This window comes from Strigops habroptila, chromosome 7 (assembly GCF_004027225.2).
Source record: "Strigops habroptila isolate Jane chromosome 7, bStrHab1.2.pri, whole genome shotgun sequence".
NCBI lineage: Eukaryota > Metazoa > Chordata > Aves > Psittaciformes > Psittacidae > Strigops > Strigops habroptila.
The window spans coordinates 62,595,467-62,613,170 of NC_044283.2; the positions used below are offsets into that span (position 1 = coordinate 62,595,467).

Below are 17,704 nucleotides of genomic sequence, written 5' to 3' on the forward strand. Positions count from 1 at the left end.
GTGATTTGATCTCATATTTACTTAAAGTATAGAGTTAGTATCACAAGCTGATCTCTCCTATTTCTGTATCACAACCTATACCAAAAGTAGGAAAAACATATTAAAGACCAGCCTGGGAACCTTGGACAAAGGTAGTAAGGTAAGTGTTGAACAATGTTCACAGTTGTGTAGTTTATATAGAACCGAAGGCAGAAAATTAGAGTCTAATTACAGTCTGGTAAATTAACAGAGTTTTCACCACAGAAATTAAGTTCTCTCAGTAAAAGCCACATAAAACCATTATCTACTGCCGTATTTAAAACTTTAAACAAAGTGTCATCAAGACAGATGAGACAATCGTTCACATACGATTAGGAATATAGATACGAAAAGAAAGGAAAAGCACTCATGTTTTCTTTCTCATATAAGGTTAGCAAGAGCGGGTGGAATCTTCCCCAGCTATCTGTCTCAATTCAGAGACCAAATCCCAAAGTGGTATCTGCAAACAGGAACCTCTGCATAAACAGTCCTCTTGCATTCTTTGTCTGATGCCAACTCACAGCACAACCATCCTCTTCTCCTTATTAGTAATAGAGATTAAAAAAGTGCTTTATAAGGCAAGTGAGCCTACTAATACCAAATCACCTCAAAAATTACAAACTTTGTGAGCATTGGCAGCTTACAATTAAGCACCAGTCAGCAAGGCCATGAAAAGAATCTTATTTTTTATCAGAATCACTTGTGATTCTCATTTTGTCATTTCTTTCCCATTGCTATAAACAAAAGCCACACTGGTTTTACATACAATTTATAATCTTCACTCCTGGTTTCCAAAGATCCATGCTACTCTAATTTAAGATGTTTTTCCATAATTAATCAATGTACTAAGCCAGTAAGATTTAAATTTCAGTTCAGTGGGAGCCACCTGCTTTGTGTTAGGGCAAGACTTGAGTTAGGATTCACTTGCAGGTTTTTCAGATAATTTTTGTTTGTTATTAGTTACCATTGTCAAGACACAGAAAGAGAAGGATCCAAAATTCAGTCAATTACTTTTAGGCCTGGGTAGCAGCCAACAAGAATATGCATGGCTTGGTTCAGCGAGGGTTTGCCAAATGATGAGAGATGTTAGCATCGGCAGGGAAAATTTCCTTTCTTGGCTTGTAACTGCTAAAGCCTGCAGTCACCAAATTAGGTCTAAGGATGGATCCAGAAGAAGCGATTTAGGGCTAAATTTAGGACTGGTGTCAGTAGTAACCATCTGCTAGGACAGAGACTAAGTCGATAGGATCACTGAGATCGGAAAAAGGAGAAAATTTAGCCAAAACTCAGTAAGCTGGAAAGGGTGCAGCTGGCTACACCTGCACCCGAGGCATACTGAACAAAGTAGGAGCAGGGAGACAGGACTAAGCTGAAGACCACCATCAGCACCAGCAACAGGACTGGCATGTGCACAGGGTGGGACAGCCACCTGCACCTTTGGCCAGAAAGGACTGCAAGGCATAAGGCCAGGTTTGCATAAGCCAAAAGCACTGTACTACAACTAGTACAGCATCTGTAGATTACTGCCTGACTAGATGTAGTTCTGGAATTGAGTGCTGGATTTGGGGTACATTTCCAGCCAGCAGAAGTCCTTGTGCACCAAGGTAAGCACAGCCCCAGGTCCTTCATATTTCAGACAGTACAAAGAATCAAACAGATTCAGTCGCTGCCTTGCTGGAATATTTAACATGACTTGATGCTAAAACGAGCATTTAAAATCCAACATAGTATCTTCAAATCTGCAAGCACCTACACCAAAACAGTTCTGATCACTGCTTAAGGAATAGAACAGTAGTCTGAAACTGCCATCAATTCACAATACAATCCCAACTTCTGCAAGCTGTCTTACCAAACAGGCTATTCTAACGCATGGGTAATAAGGTTAAACGTCAGGGCCTCCTAATAACTAACTCTGTCTCCAATAAAGACTTGATGTGCAATCTTATCTAATCACCTGGTCTTCCACTTCACCCACCTGTAAACAGAACTAGCAGCCCAACCTACTTTGCAGCAGGATGTTGAAAGGCTGGCATCTAAAAGGCTTTAAGCACTTTGGATCTTTTTTTCCCCTCCCAAGTGCTATATAGGTTGAGAGGTTTGTTTCTTTATTTAAGACTAATCTTGTATTTATGCATTTTAAAGTATACATACTTTACATAAAAACAAAGCTACAAATAGAACACCGGAAAACATTACCAAGAATTTACAATGGGTTATGACTTGGCTGATAATAAGTAAACCTCACCTTTAATTTTCCTGTTGACATTTCCTGCACATAGCTCCTTAATAAATTCATATCACTAATAGCATGCAGAAAGATAAGTCATTGCCAGACAGACATGCTTCATTTTATTTAGAGCAACAGCTCTCAATTCTCCCCATCACATTCATTACCCACTTAAAACAGTATGGATCTTAACAGAATCAGAACCATTCCAAAAAACATTAACCATCTCATAGACAAGCATTATCACAACTTAAGAAAACAAACCAAAATTAAACTGTTTACTGATACCAAGGCATTCGCAGCTCCCTTTACTGAACATACAACTAAAATGTTCCCATGAGCTTTGATCCAGAAAGCATCAAAAGACAATTTGTGAAGTGACTGCCAGAAAGCAAACCCAACAACAGGTTTAAGCAAGCAAAAAACAGAGGGGAAAAGGAAAACAAATGCTCAAATTCACTCAATAATGCTCAACAAATGAAAGCTATCACAGCAATATTGCTGTTTTACAAAATAGTAGGGGTTTGGTTTTTTTTTTTTTCCTGGAAAAGACTAGAGAATTCTTCACCTGAAAAGGCTTAAGAAAACTGCACTAAAGAGTATTATAATGGGTCCTTCTCTGGAAGCAAAGCAACTGCAAATAAGCAATTAACTTTAAAAAAGGAAAAACTGAACTGCAAAAAAAACGCAGCCCTCCTCAGAAAAGAGCTGACATGCTGGCTTTTGCTGACATTACTAATTATTGACATCTGCTACTTAAGTGAGCTATGAAAGCCCTGTTTTCCCCTCCAATTGTTCTCCTGTGAGTAAAAATTCAACTGACATTGGCAGCACTGGAGATTTCATAAGGGAGGGATGCAACTAGGAAACACAGCAGTTCACTCTGGGGAAAGAAAAAGAAGGAAAAAAAAGCCTAGGAATAACATTCTTCTTGGTTTTGTCATTAACTTGCCAGCAGAGAACCCTCTCCTCTGTAATACCAGCAGCCTGTAGCAATGCCACCACTAGACAGCATTCGTTCTGTTCTTACTCTTTGGGTAAATCACTCCTACTCAATAAATTACTACTTAGTAGGAAGAGCAACTGCAGATGCATGAAAGCAAAGGAAAAAATATTTTAAAAAAACCTAAGCCATATCTTTTTCTAAAGCCTAGCAAGGGATTAGAGGTACATACTTCAAAGAGGGCTTGATTCGGCCTTTATTCTAGTAGCCTTATCCCAGGCATTCTTAGGTGCCCTGAGCATGTCCCCATGCTAGCATGTACTAAAGCCCATGCTAGCATGTACTAAAGCCCATGCTATTGGGCCTTTCCTGCTCTTCCTTAATATTCAAACTAAAATGTTCACATAAGCTTGCTCTATAAATTTTCACCAGAACAGGCAGCTAAAGACACCACTTGGGGTGAAGGAGGCAGCAATCTCTGGCAGGCTAGGCAAGAACCATCTAAAATGTCACAGTACTAGGGCCTTTCAGAAGGGAGACAGAGAGAAAAGAGACAGAAGCACAAACCACTGAGCTAATGTCAACTATTCTCCAAGCAAAATTCCTTCCTAGCATCCCTCAGTGCCTCTGCTTGTCACTCCGGGAATACCACTCCAACCCACCCACCCAGGCACCCAGAACGAAACTCGGCAGCTGCTCCTATCTCTCTCGGCTACTACACTAATAATAGTGCCCAGGAAGCAATGTTTCAATAAGGCCGTTCAATAATGTCCTCATGAAATGTGAGATAACCTCCTGAGCACTATTAAAATCTAGGAGTTTTCCATATTTAGATGATAAACCGAAGGAGAGGGCGTCGGGGGGGGGGGGGGGGAGTGTGTGGAATCTATGAAGAATAGCATCCTTATCTAAAAGATAACTCTCTTTACTTAAAGACAAATGCTTTTTACAGGATTTACTTTCAAATCTGAGACATCAAAAGCATACAACCCCTTCTGTCTGCTCACAAGCCTTGAAAATCCTAAGCACAAGCAAATCATAGCTATTACAACAGGAATAGAATAAACATATATAGAAAGCTTTGTTTAGAAAATGATTGAAATTGAAACAAATGCCGACAGAATTGTTTGAATTTTGTTTGACATTTTCAGGGTATCAGAGGTTTGAGCTTCAGAAGAAGCTTTGCTTGTTTGTTTTTATTACATGTTACTTGCAAACTCTGTCAAGTTCCATTTAAAGAAATTTTTCTCTGTACCAGAGAGAAAGGGGAAGGGAGGAGCTATCAGATTAATTGCTAATGTGGTCCAGCTGCTTGCTCCATCCAAAACAAGACTGCTACTTTTCTTGACTGACATTTTAATTCCTGATTTTAATTTAAAATGCATTCATAGCAATAATGCCAAATTAATTCTCAAGAAGGTATCAAAGCCATCTTCCTTGTAAACAGTTGAAAGAATTACAAACAAAAGGTACAATGAGGAGAGAAGAAAAACCTTCTCAATGAAGCAAGCTTTGCAATAACTTTCAAAACCTGAAGTGGATTTCAGTATGTCCCAGAGCATAACAACAAGGCTGACATATTTAAGTTTTTCTTCACATATGGATACTTTCTAAAAAAAAGTGAGTGACAATATGCTCTAAAACCTTAGAAAAGCCAAACTGCTGACTTAAATTTCCACTTGAATAATCTGCATGGCAAAGGCAGAACAGCTGCTTTCTGAGATCATAGTGCCATGCCCGCCATACACCGAGATGTCTAAAACACGACTGCAAGAAAATATGGCACATTCTCCTATCAGATTCTATACTAAGCTAATTTACTGGAAGAGGATTAAGGTAAAGTTTGTAACTACTGCTCAACTCAAGTAATGACTACAGAAAAAGAGCAATGAGTGCAGTCTTGCTTAATGCAGAAGGGACCAATACACAACCCTTCTCTGTAACATTTCAGTACTTGTGAAACGCTTTATAGATAAATGTCCCAAGTTTGATGCAATAGCTTGAATAATGACAGAAAGAAAGATGCAAAAAGGTGAAGGGCTTGCCTAAAGCTGCTCCCAAAGTCACTTCTCTAGACGCAGCTTTCTATTGTTCATACCATAAAATTATCCGTTTATATGAAAAGCTAAAACATTTCTTGGCTTCAGATGAAGGGATGAAGAGATGTCAACATTCCATTAATTTAATTCACTTGTTTGCTGCTTAGTGTCTGGTCAGAACCATGCAAATAAAAAGCTCCATCACTACATGTTGGTTTTTTGGAGGTTTTTTTCCCCATGTTCTACTAAGAAAGACTCAAATGAGTTACAAGAGGAGTAAGCAGTGATCTATACAAGCAAGACATGGAGGGGAAATGTAAACTGTACTGTGCTTGCCTTCAGATAAATCTTTAGTTGCATAAAAGATGAAATTTCACCCCTCTAGTTTCACCAACCTTGCAGACATGAGAACCACGTCCACCACAAAAAGATGCTCAGGACTGATAACAACGCGTAGCAGCAATTAAAAAAAATTGCCTTATATAAAATACAAATTAGGTTGCACCAAAATACAAGGTATTTTTGTAACTAAACTAGAGGAATTCATACCTAAGACATATTTACAGACACAAAAGTAGTTCATGAAGGCAGGAAGGGAAAAATGGAAGTAAAATTTCCAGGTAAGCAAACACAAAGAATTATTTCTGTTGAGTTTCAAAGCTTTTCAAAATCATATTTGCATCTCAGACAGTAGCTTGAAGGACCTCTGTTTCTTAAACTTACTTTATGCATCACGATTACTAGGCCAGGAGGGCATTTCCAGTGTTCAATTCCCTCAGAGGAGGTTATGCTACTTGAGCCCTACCTAAACATAATGGCCACCAGTCCTCAGGTGCTTAGGCTCTGCAAGAGATGGATGAGCCTTTCCAAGACAGAGAACACACTTCAGCTGTTCTGAAAACATAGGATCTTGTCTTACCTAGGTTCAAATCTCCTTTGGTTTTGCTCAAGGCCCTCATCAAAGTTCATCTGAACAAAGGACCAAGTTCCTACACATGAGATTCAAGGCTGTAACACAGAAATTTCCTTAGCTCATTATGTTAACTACACAAAAACTTGAGCTGAATATCTGGAGCTCAGCCCCATCCCTCCACAAAACATAGCAAAAGAGTGCAGTAAGGAGAGAAACAGGTGCCAACAATAAACTCTCATACTTTACTAGTTAGTTTCCCACCCCTCAAAGAGGGCAGCCTTTCCCCTCAGGTGCAACCTACAGACCCCCACGGGAAGAACAATAATGGTTTTGGTAGACACAGATGTGTTTTGTTAAAAGAAAAACAACAAACTGGCCATTGGCGAGATAAGTGTTTGCAGACTGCTTTTAGCATTAGATCCAGGTAGGTTTATTTCTTTCAGAAAAGGTGCTGAATCTGCTGGGACAGAAGAACAGTTAGGCAAAAGGCACAAAAGAAATGTTAAACTGTGTGTTTTGAAATGACTGAAATCATAAAGGAAAATGAGTCACAACAGAAGTACAGTAATATTGCCACCAAGCAAGTGTTTTAGAGCAGACTGGAAGAAAGTCAGCTTTGTTCCAGAAAAGCTTGCAGGCTGCAAAGTTGAACAGACAGAAGCTTTGGAGAAACAGTTATTTGGCTTGTAACTGAGCTTGTCCATTGGACCAGGCCTTTTCCACAGAGAGAGCATACAACCTGATCTTTTAATAGGAAAAAAATTATTGACAATGTAAACTACACTGTTTTGTTCTCAGAGTACTGATGTATTTCAAAGGCTAAAACACAGTGTTCACAGTCTACTAATCCACATAAACTACAAAATCAGCCCCGTGACGGATTTCTAAGAACAGTGACCTGCTGCCAAAATGAGATTTGGAAAGGTTTTTCTTGTGTCCTCAGTGACTTGGCAGCATGTTCCCTACACCTGTGTGCAAGACCGTGAGCTTTTTTTTTGAAGATGCATTTTCTAAGCAATCATATTTGCATTTAAATCAGCTACAATTTTTTTGTTCCATCATAAGTACATTCAAATGTTTATATTTTTCAAAGCATGCAACTCTAATGACTGGGAAAATCACAGATTAAGACAAACAAGCAAAACCAAGGTGTTCTCCTTCTGCTTGGGAAGAAACACCAAATTTTGAGATTTGATACTTTACAGCCTCCTTCTTCTTAAGGCTGAAACACTGCAAGGGCAACACAAACTTCAGACTCTTCACTATTAATTCATTCATCACTTCTAAGCCTGCACGCATCAGCCTAATGGAGGAAACGGACAAATTTCAAAGCTTAAAAAAACACTCACCAGCAACAAAGTGGCTGAGAACCTACCGGACACCACACAAGCTACAAAGTCCTCCAAGGCCCAGGTATGACACACGCAGTCCAGCTCAGTTTCTACCCTGGATACTCGATTTTCCTTGCCAAATTAAACAAAGCATTTTTATATTCCTCTTCAAGGACGAGCAGTCCCAACCAGCCAGGCGTACACACAAAAGCTGGAGAGAACCAAGGGAATCTGTAACAACCAGACCTATTAAGAGGCAAAGCCTTCTCTGTGACCTAATGAGCTGATAACCCCCACCTGCCCAGTCCTCCCACCTAAAGAGGCAACAAGAGGACATTATTCGAAGGGCAGTAGTGAAACCACAGTCTGTTTAATAATCCTGTGACTTTCCATCTCTTTTTTTCCTCTCCCACTGCTCCTTTCCCACAGAGGACAACCCTAGCATGAATGATTTACAGAAACTTCTGATTTGGCCTTGGACTGTGATGGCCACATTGCTTGTGAGGGCCTGGATGTTTTCTCTCTATTTTTATCCTGAAAGATGAACGAACACATAGGATGGGAAAAAACAACAAGGGGGGGAAACAAAACCAGAACAGGAGTAAAAGGCATTCACGAACAACAGGGTGGCTGTGAGAAGCTCCATCCCTAGGTGCAGGTAGGTATGGAAAAGTGGCACCCTGACATTGAGGCTGTCTGCCAAAAACTGCCAAAAATGTCTGTTTAGAAAAAGAATTTGAGGTTAGCATAAACCCAGTCACAGACTTCCCTTTCCAGTATCTTCTCTCCCAGTGAGATACCTAAGCACGCACGTTGGATATCAGGCATACACCTATCACAGATTAACAACATGGGGCATTTTAAATTGCAGCCACTGCAACTGTCCTCTCTTCTATCAGTGTTATACCCAGAAGGCACAAGCTCCACAGGAGCTGCTGGGATGGAGCTCATGTGCCTACCTCAACTCATTGCAAAATGTGATGGCTTAGTTTAAACTTGGCAAAGAAAATTGGTTTGACTTAGCAACAAGACAGATTTTGGGTGCTGATTAAAGCAGACAACTACAGTGGGTGGCAGCAACCGCCACCAGAGATGTTAAATTCCCTGAACAGCAGCTTCTTAAACTATTCTGCTAATATGCGCCCAAGCTCTTTTGATCATATATTATATACTCACTAGATATTCCGAGAAGGCATTCAACTGCTCAAAATATCTTAATCTGCCAATTCAATAACATGAAGACTTTTAAAAGATAATCCAAACACTGAGCATGTTGTAACATCTCAAGAACAACAGCAAATATGGTCTGGAAACTCAGAAAAGTGGCATTTGACACAAAATAAAATCCCATCAGATATAAGCCAGTCATAAAAATTATCTCAAAAAGCCACAACCCACACTTTCAAAACATGAAGTATACTGCCGAGATTCACATGTTGTGGACTATCTCCCTCAAACAGCCAAGCCTCTGGTTTTTAAGTTAATGTGTGAAGAGCTGCAGTAGTAACTGAAGTTGGTATTATAAAATAAAAACATTGAAGTCAATGTAAACTATATACACTAATTATGTAATGTTCAAATATAGCCAGGGAGGAGAAGTACTGGGATGCAGCTCCTCTGTTCAAAAACATGTTTCCAAGTGCTCCCTGTCCAAAGGGAGGGCAGAGCACCCGGCCTGTATGCTACTCCCCTTGCTGCACATCCGGAAAAAATAACCCCATAGCACCCACAGCATTCCAGAGTAGGTGGTCTCCCCCCCCCGCCCCTGTAGAAAAAACTCTGTACAGATCAGAAAAAGATGTTCTGTCTCACTAAAGGCTATGAAGCCGATTTTAGAATTGAGAACTGGTATCCATGTTATAAACTCTGCTTGTTAAAATGTGCAGTATTTTTGCAATACAGAGCTGCCAAGCACAGGCAGGGTTAGGAACAGTGCACACCTGCAGTCTTAGCAGTAGACCTATTTTTCTTTATTCAAGCAGCTGTTTGCATTTCACAGACTGTAGGGCAAATCCATTCTTTTTCCCAGCTCCTTAAGATGGATTCAGACTCCATAAAATACAGATTCATAAAATTCTAAAAGGGTTGTCATTAAAAAAAGAAAAATATCAGGAAAAAACCTTCCCCACCTGTTTTACCAGACAACTTCTCTAAAAATTAGAAACCACTCCACTTATTTCTATTGGTTTTGTCCTGAAGACTGACAAGGACACTAATCACTGATGTCCTCTTTAATGACCGCTTACACCATTTATCTAAAACTGAAAAATGATGTATTCCCCCAAGTGATTAAAAGACAGAATCACTTCATTCAACAGCCTGTCACATCTCTTGGAACTGAGAAAATTCATATTAATTTAATGAAAATTCATATTTTCTGAAATCACACCTTTTAGTTCACTAGCACAATGTTCTACTTTCAATACAGAAAAAACAACAGTGGAACATCTACAGGACAAAGAAGGTAACGGAGCTAGTTAGTAATCCAAGCTGAAAAGACATGATTCAAGATGACAAACTGGCATCCTGCACAGAATGAGCTTGACACTTTTTATAGCTACTGACACAGTAACGAATGCTTTACTTCGGGTGGAGCCAAACACAATGTTCTGCCCAGTATTTCTTAAAAGAAAGCACTTTGCTGATCCTTATACAGAAGCAACTTTACCTACAAGCAGTAAGAAAAAAAAAGGTACTGTCTTAGTTAATTTCACTCCAGCTGTGGCAATTACCTTGAAGGGAAGGGAAAAGCAACATATTATATTCTTTCTTCAGTGAAAGCTGTACCAGATAGGCCCCAAAGTACCCATTTGCCTTAGTTTTCTAATGTTTCCATTTTGAGCTGAACTCCAACAGAAAGGGGCTTTTTTTAAAGGTATATACTGCTCAGTAGCCTCTGTGATACAGGATCTAGCACTGCCCTAGCAGTAATTTTTATCTAAGCAGAGTGTATTTCAAATTTCAATCTCAAGAGTGTTCGCTTAGAGCATCTTTTTGCTTACTGTTATCACACCGAAAGCATGCCTTATAACAGAAATAAAGCTCCTTTATGAGGTACTAACTGAAAGCTAAAACAGCTTTCTAAAACTCTACATGTGAAGATTTATTAATTTACAGCTCTCACTGAATTCAAGGGGAATTAATCAAAGATAGAGTCCTAACTATACACTGCTGATTTAGCAAACTTTGCACACAAGCTCAACTAAGGCACTCTCACAGTATTCCCTGCTCCTTCCCCCCCCTTGCCCCTTTCTTAAGTAAGAATGACATTAGGCTTTATTCAGCCTTCAGATTCTTTCTAAATCTTTAGTGAAAATCCATTTCTTTTATAGAAGTTATTAATGAGTCCTATATTAACTGTTTTACCCTGCTTCTCTGACATGTACTGGAGTGTCAGTAGAACATTTTTTTTGCAGCAAATTCCTAAGGCTTTAAGAGCTGGCACACGTTACACGTTCAGCTAAGTGGTTTCATAAGTGCAGATTATACTAAGGAAAGCTTTAAAAAAATGGACAATTAGTGTTTAATCAAAAAAAAAAGGCACTGCGGCTCAGGTGATTTGAGTGGGGTTTATGCTGTGTTATTATGTGGATTACAACAGCCTTTACATTTACATAATAACACCCACACCAGGTCAGGGCAAAAACCTATCTAAACCAGTGTCTGAGAGGTCAACCACCAATCACCACATGCTAAGAGAACTGGCCAAGAAAAAGAGTAGGGGTTTGGCCAACTCAGACATCTGACTGGGTCTTGTGTTTGGATTAGGTTCTTCAATCAGCTTCGTTAAAAGACTCAGCCTATTCTGCTAGGTCGGAGATGGGATTGGGAATGGCTTTATTCCTACTGCTGACAAGATTTCCTGTCTGCTTAACTTCTTGATGGCAAACTTGTAAATGACCAGTGACTAGTAAGCCCTCAGAGTAAAGAGTTCACTTTTCCCACCCCCCACAAATGCAGAAATACTCCCTGGAGTTAACTAGCACTCTTCATTAACAACTACCTGTAACTCTTTATATTCCAGCAAACTCTTTCTACAGATAAAAGAAATTTGGTTCTTGTTTTGCATTCTGTCTGCAAGAGTGCAAGGAATAACTCCTCTGTAAAAAAAAAAAAAACATAAAACAAAAATAGTGATTTTAAATAGTCACCAGAAGCCTGAGCACACTGTGCTGCCTTCAGAGACCAGCACTGGGTCTGTTTTCCTCCTCTGCTGAACCAATGCAATGGCCCAGACCTCACAGAACCAAGCTCACAACTCAAAACCTGGGGGCACAGGAGGTGTTATCCTGCTCTCAGCTGAAATAGACAGCAATGTAACAAGGGACAGGCCTTCCCCCACGAAAACTATGCAATGGGGCTGCTGGGTAGCAAGTTTCTCAGAGTGCAAGTGGAGGAAGGTGGCTGCTCTGCATTCTAGCACAAAAGGTAAGAGTATTTGAATACTGCCCACATGGCAGTAGATAGTCTTAATGAAAGGCTATATGATGCATTTTAGCCAAGAGGCCCATATGGAGCACCCTTTCCTATCAAACTTTGGCTAGGCTTTCCTTAGATGGACACTGCATACAGACCACCCCTTGAAAGCTTCATAAGGAACTCCATTCTGCTTTCACGGCTTCTCCATCTTCTATCCTCATCAGCCCATTACAAAGTCGCTGCAACTGACCCAAACATAATTCTGCTCTGATCTGAGCCTAAATCCAAGAATGGGGAGGGGGGCTCTGCTTTCAGGCATGTGGAATAGCTATGTGCATGCACTCCAGTATCCTTTGCAAACCCGCCATGTGATGCCCAGGATCAAAACCGACACTGACTCTTCCTACTCCACCCTGAAGTCTCATAGGAAGTGGCAGCTCCTGCTATACCTTTATACACAAGTCTCACCTCCAAAAAAACATCCCCAAAAGCCTCAAAAACAAATCTCACATTCATGTCAAGAGACCAAGAGTTGGTCCAACATAGGGAGAAGAATTTGAAAGCAAACAGGTAGTGTTTATCCACTGTATTCTTTAGCTTTCAACAATTTGCATCTCATAGATTTTTTTAAGAGCTCAGAACTAAATCCCTCAAGTTCCTTTCACGTTTCAGAATAAGGATTCTCCAACCAGGCACCTTTAAATCCAGTTTCTCTCAACAGAAGAACAACTAACTCCATTCAGAAGTTATTTTGATCCTCACTTGTTTAACTGAACTGGAATCCCCCGAGAAATATTGTATTTCTATTTTAAAAGGTGTATGTGTATCATGCTTGTATTTACTTGTCACTAACAGTGGAAAAAAAATGTCTTTCTGTACTCCTTTTAAACATATTTAACCATCATAAGAAAACAGATACTTATTGTTTATGCATTCTTCCAGTATTTAGCTTGAATTAGACAGCTCAGTGATTCAAACCCTTAAACAGGAAACAGCTCTGAGCCAGTCTTGTTTATCTTTCTATCAGATTCTTGAAACAACTGAAACTTAAAAGTGTAATAATAAAAGTACGCTTCATACTGGAAACTCAACAATTTAAAAATTAAGGTTTTTTTTCTTTTAAGGAAAAAAGTAGTGGGGGAAAAAAAAAAAGGCAGTATAAATTCTGTACTAACAAAAAAAAAAAAAAAAACCAAAACCCAAACCCAAAACATTTCTTCTGAGTTTCAGGTGGAAAACACGCTCCCATACAACTGAGGAGATAAATGGAAAGGAGCCAACAAGAGGATCCACATCATGTTACTAGTTTGTCCTGCAAGACTCTGACGACTCGCATGATTAGAGGGATTGGCAGCAGTGTCTGCTTCCCAGCTCTCAAGATGTAACCTAGTGCAGGCAGCAGCAAAGTCATTTACAAGGCTGTCTGTCAAGCTGGAAGTGGGATCTACTCAATCACATCAGTTATTCACACCTAAAGAATTCTCACAGCATTTGTTCCAAGCTGCTGCTTTACAAGTGAAATAAAGAAAGTGCTAAGGGAGGGAAACGCAGATATTCTCTACTGCAGTCACTCCATTTACCACGTATTTAAGAACAATAGGGCACCTACTACATTTTGTACTTTATAGGCTATTCAGAAAAGCTTATGATGCTCACAAATCAATTCAAACAGATGTAAATTTTGTAATTTTCCTGGTTCTAGTAACAGAGAAATATTTTAGTTATTAACATGACATTTTGTGTTCAAAAGACTAAAAACAATCTTCCAAAAAATGGTAATCAACTATTGCCTAAGAGGCAGTCACCTAAGCTCTCAAAATGCTGTTCTTTATTATCACATTCACTAGATTTTGGCAAGCCTGTCTTCATGCAGAAGACGCAGTTTTGACAGAGGTGAATAGCTAGCTCTGCATCTAGACCACTTCTTTAGCTTGGTTTTTGGAATAAATATGAATCTCATTTGTTTTCCTGACAGCAAATGAATCAGGTTCATCAAAGAATTTAGATGACTGTGTTTTCAGAAGAAAACACAAGGAGGACCAATACCCAAACCACTAGGGTTTTAACTTCTCCTTATGTTTCCTCTGGTTCAATTTGTCTTTTAATGTCTGTTGAACAGTGGCAGTGCTTCACAACTGGCACAGGAAGACCACTCAGCTTCAAACCTGTTATACAGGGCACTCTAAAGGTGAAAGACAACTGCAGAAGCCTGGAATGTGTAAGAAAGGATCTAACCTCTGTTTTCACTTCTCAAACGAGTATGCTGAAGCATAGATGTTTGTTACAATAAGGTACAGCACCTAAACTCAAGAAGAAAATTTCTGACTGTCCTCTCAGCAAGGAAGGAATTGGTTAGACCTGAACACCGGGCAGGATCTCAGATAGCTTCTCTAAATGTTTCTGATGGGCTAGCCCCAAGTATTTCATCAAGAACTCTTAGGCCAGGTGGCTGTGCTTGGCATGCTGACTCCCTTGGCTCCCACTGCACACCGAGCCAAAGTCATCAGCACACGATCACACTGTGGATAGGAGGATCATACGAGTGAGGGCTTCCCTCACTATCATCAGCTCCACACTTTCAAATTAAGTTCTATATATGTAACTGCACGTGAGAAACTGAGGGGTTTGGGCAGTGGCCAATATCGTGTCTAGATGCTTGTGGAATAGAAGTGAAGAAGCAGAATGATTTTCCTCTACCATTCTTATCCAAGTTTAGGGATGCTTTTTACTCTGCACTCCAAATTAACATGATTTATACCGACACTTCATGTCACAGATTTCAAATAATCCCAAGGAACACGATTTGCAGTAACTGAGTATTACTTGTCCAAAGAGTTACAAACAAGTCACATTTGACATGGCATCTTTTACCTTTTTTTACCCAGGCACATCGGAGACAATTAATTAATTAACAAACAATCCTGAAACTAAATCCAGGAAAGAATGCTTCTTTATCTGCACAAAATGAGTCATCTCAGATTTTAATACCCTCATCATATCCAGGCAGCTACACCACTCAAATCATTGGCCAAATCCCTCTGAGTTTACTTTCAGGGAAATATCTTGAAAGCATGGTTCCTTGCCTTGGGAAGTTTTCCACGATACCAAAGATGCAATACACTTTTGAGAACACAGTACCAGAGCACTGCAGTAGTGTTTTATTTGAATGACTGGTAGAGTTAATCATCCTACTCGTTATTTAGGGGACTACGCTACTATATCTTTAGTTAAATGGAAGAAATTATATTACCAAAGTACTACCTTAAGAACATGTGTTAACATGGTCATTCAAAGAAAATAACGATTCCCACATAAATCACAGTATATCTAACCATACATACACCACAGCATACACTCAACACAAAAATTAAAAAATACAATCACATTTTAAGAGGACAGAGACATACAACTGGTAAACAGTGCTGTCACCACAGAACTGCAAGTCTGGTAATTCCTGAACATACTTGAAATTTTGACAAAGGGGTATCTTCAGCAGCCTCTTCACAGACTACAAATGCCCCTACACGTACATCGCCATGTTCAGATATGCAATTCACAGAAGCTCGGATTGCAAAGCGCCAGTATAAGGTGAAACCGAGTCTGCTCAGCGGATTTAACACTGTAGCGTACTTGGGACTCGGCGCCGCCGAACACATAAGCCAGGCCCGCCCAAGAGACCGGGCAGATGCAACAGGCGCTACAAGGAGTTACCCGGGGTGCAGCCGGTACTATCGCCGCTATCCCTTGTCCCCTCTCCACGGCGAAGGGTTGGAGAGAACCACGTCCCCAGAGCGGCTGCTGGGGGACCCACGGGAAAGGCTGGAGAGACGCGGTGCAACACTCACCGCAACAAAAGCGAGCGCCGCCGGCTCCAAGCGAAGCCTCTCGGCGCCGGGCCCCGACCCGCCCCGCAGCACCCGGCGTATCCCCCCGCGCCCTCCACTCACTTTTAGTGGCGGCGATCAGGTTTTTCCCATCCTTTAGCAACTCCTTGATGAACTTATTGGTCTTCTCCAGCTCGGCCTCATGGGCTCTAACCCGCTCCCTGAACCAGGGGCTGTCCAGGTAGCAGTCACTGAACTCCAGCGGCTGCAGCCCCATGGCTGCACCGCGCTGGGGCTCGCCTCCCCACGAACCTCTCCCAGCAGCGACCTCCTCAGCAGCCGAGGCGCAGGGGGCGTCCCCGCGGCGGTGAAGCGGTAGCCGCGGCCACAAAGAGAGCAGCGGCGGCGGCGGCTCCCCCCGCGCAGGGCTGGTCACGGGCGAAGGCGAGGCGAGCTGAGCCGCCCTCCCGGCTGTAAGGGGCGGTGCAGCGCGGCAGAGGAACACCCCACTCCCGGTAGCTCCACCGCCTCCCGCCCGCCCCGCGGTGGCTGTACAAGGCTGTGCAGCAGGGGCCTGGTCCCTAGGAGGGCTGCCCGCTCAGCCGCTGCGGGCGTCCCCGTGTGGGAGACGCGGGCAGGTGGTTCCCTATCAGCCGGCGGGTCCCCCTTGGCGACGTTCCGCTGGTTCGGGGCTAAGGGGCCTGGCAGGGCCGGGGCGGTGCCATATGGTTGGGTGGGAAAGCCGCAGCGGCTTGTAGCAGCCGGCCGCGGGTTGCCTGTCCCTATCTGGCAGGGTGGGGAGCCCGGCGGGTGTGAGATGCCGCGGGTGGATGAGTCACCCCACGGAAACGGTGTAGGAAAGGGGCAGAGAGGGCCCGCAGCGGAGGGGAGTACTGGGCAGCTTCACCCAGAGTCAGTCGTGGCAGTCTGTCGGTAGGGAAGGTGGCATTGCTCACCTGTCCTGCTCTAGTGCCTGGCTGTGAAGTACTAAGTAGGTACATCCTTTCCTCTATGTCTTCGTTTAATAAGCTAACAAAAACGGTTCTCATGAACAAGTACTGCTGCAAGACCAAGACTTGAGAATCACAGAACACTTTGAGTTGGAAGGAACCTTCCAAGATCATCTAGTTCAACCCCCCTGCCATCGGCAGGGACACCTTCCACTAGACCAGGTTGCTCAAAGAGAAGACTCTTGCTGAATTGTTTTGGTTAAAAACAGTGGGAAACTCGGGGGTAGAGGGGGCAAGGCATACAATTATACTCGTATCTGTAATTTAGCTATAACTTTGTGGGTTTACTGGTTTAATAGTAGTGCAATTCTTAGTGGGTAGTGGGTAGTGATAGACTTTTGTAGATGATTTTGGCTATATATTTCAGTCATTAATATATGTCTACATGTTTCCTTTGGGATTAACTTCAATCTATTTCCTTTTCTGTATTTTTGGCAAATTTAATGTTAGTTCACGCTCCTTTTGCATCAATAAGCTTTGGTATTAATTTAAATGTATTATTGTTGTGCACATAGTTAAGCCTAGTATGCACTGGCCAGAGAAACAAAACAGAGCTGCCTTTTCAAAAGCTACTTTTATCTTTTAAAAAGCAGCACCTAAAATTTCTAGAAGTTACTTGACGAAGATAACTAGCAGTGTTACTATCAACTGCCCTCTGTCTGACCCCAGGTGCTGACCTGCAGAAGTCATGTTTGGAAATAAGTAGGCATTTCGGGAATCTCACTTAAAATTACTCCTGTTTGTAGAATCAGTGTATCAGGTAGGATTCAATTTTGCCAATATTTAGGGGTTTTTTAATAACTATCCACTTGAGAGTCTGCTTCAGAAACCAGAACAAGTGTTACCCACCTGACGGCGGTCACTGAACAGGATAACATGATCAAAGGCAAAGGCAGTGCTCTCATTGTTCATGTAGATGAGGAAAATAAGCACAATTGTGTAAAGAAAGGGGTGGGCAGAGTGGAGCTGACCTGACATGA

The 17,704-nt window shown here is 41.5% G+C and overlaps 1 protein-coding gene across 4 annotated transcripts in view; it reads right to left on the minus strand.

Moving 5' to 3' along the window:
• The window catches only part of ARHGAP10 (Rho GTPase activating protein 10), a 158,800-nt gene extending 142,596 nt beyond the window's left edge, over positions 1–16,204 (minus strand). For all 4 annotated transcript variants that reach the window (XM_030491513.2, XM_030491512.2, XM_030491511.2 and 1 more), the window contains exon 1: positions 15,838–16,204. In XM_030491513.2, coding sequence (XP_030347373.1) covers positions 15,838–15,991 — 154 coding nt within the window. In that variant the 5' untranslated portion in view covers positions 15,992–16,204. The remainder of the gene's footprint in view (positions 1–15,837) is intronic.
• Positions 16,205–17,704: the final 1,500 nt, after the last annotated feature.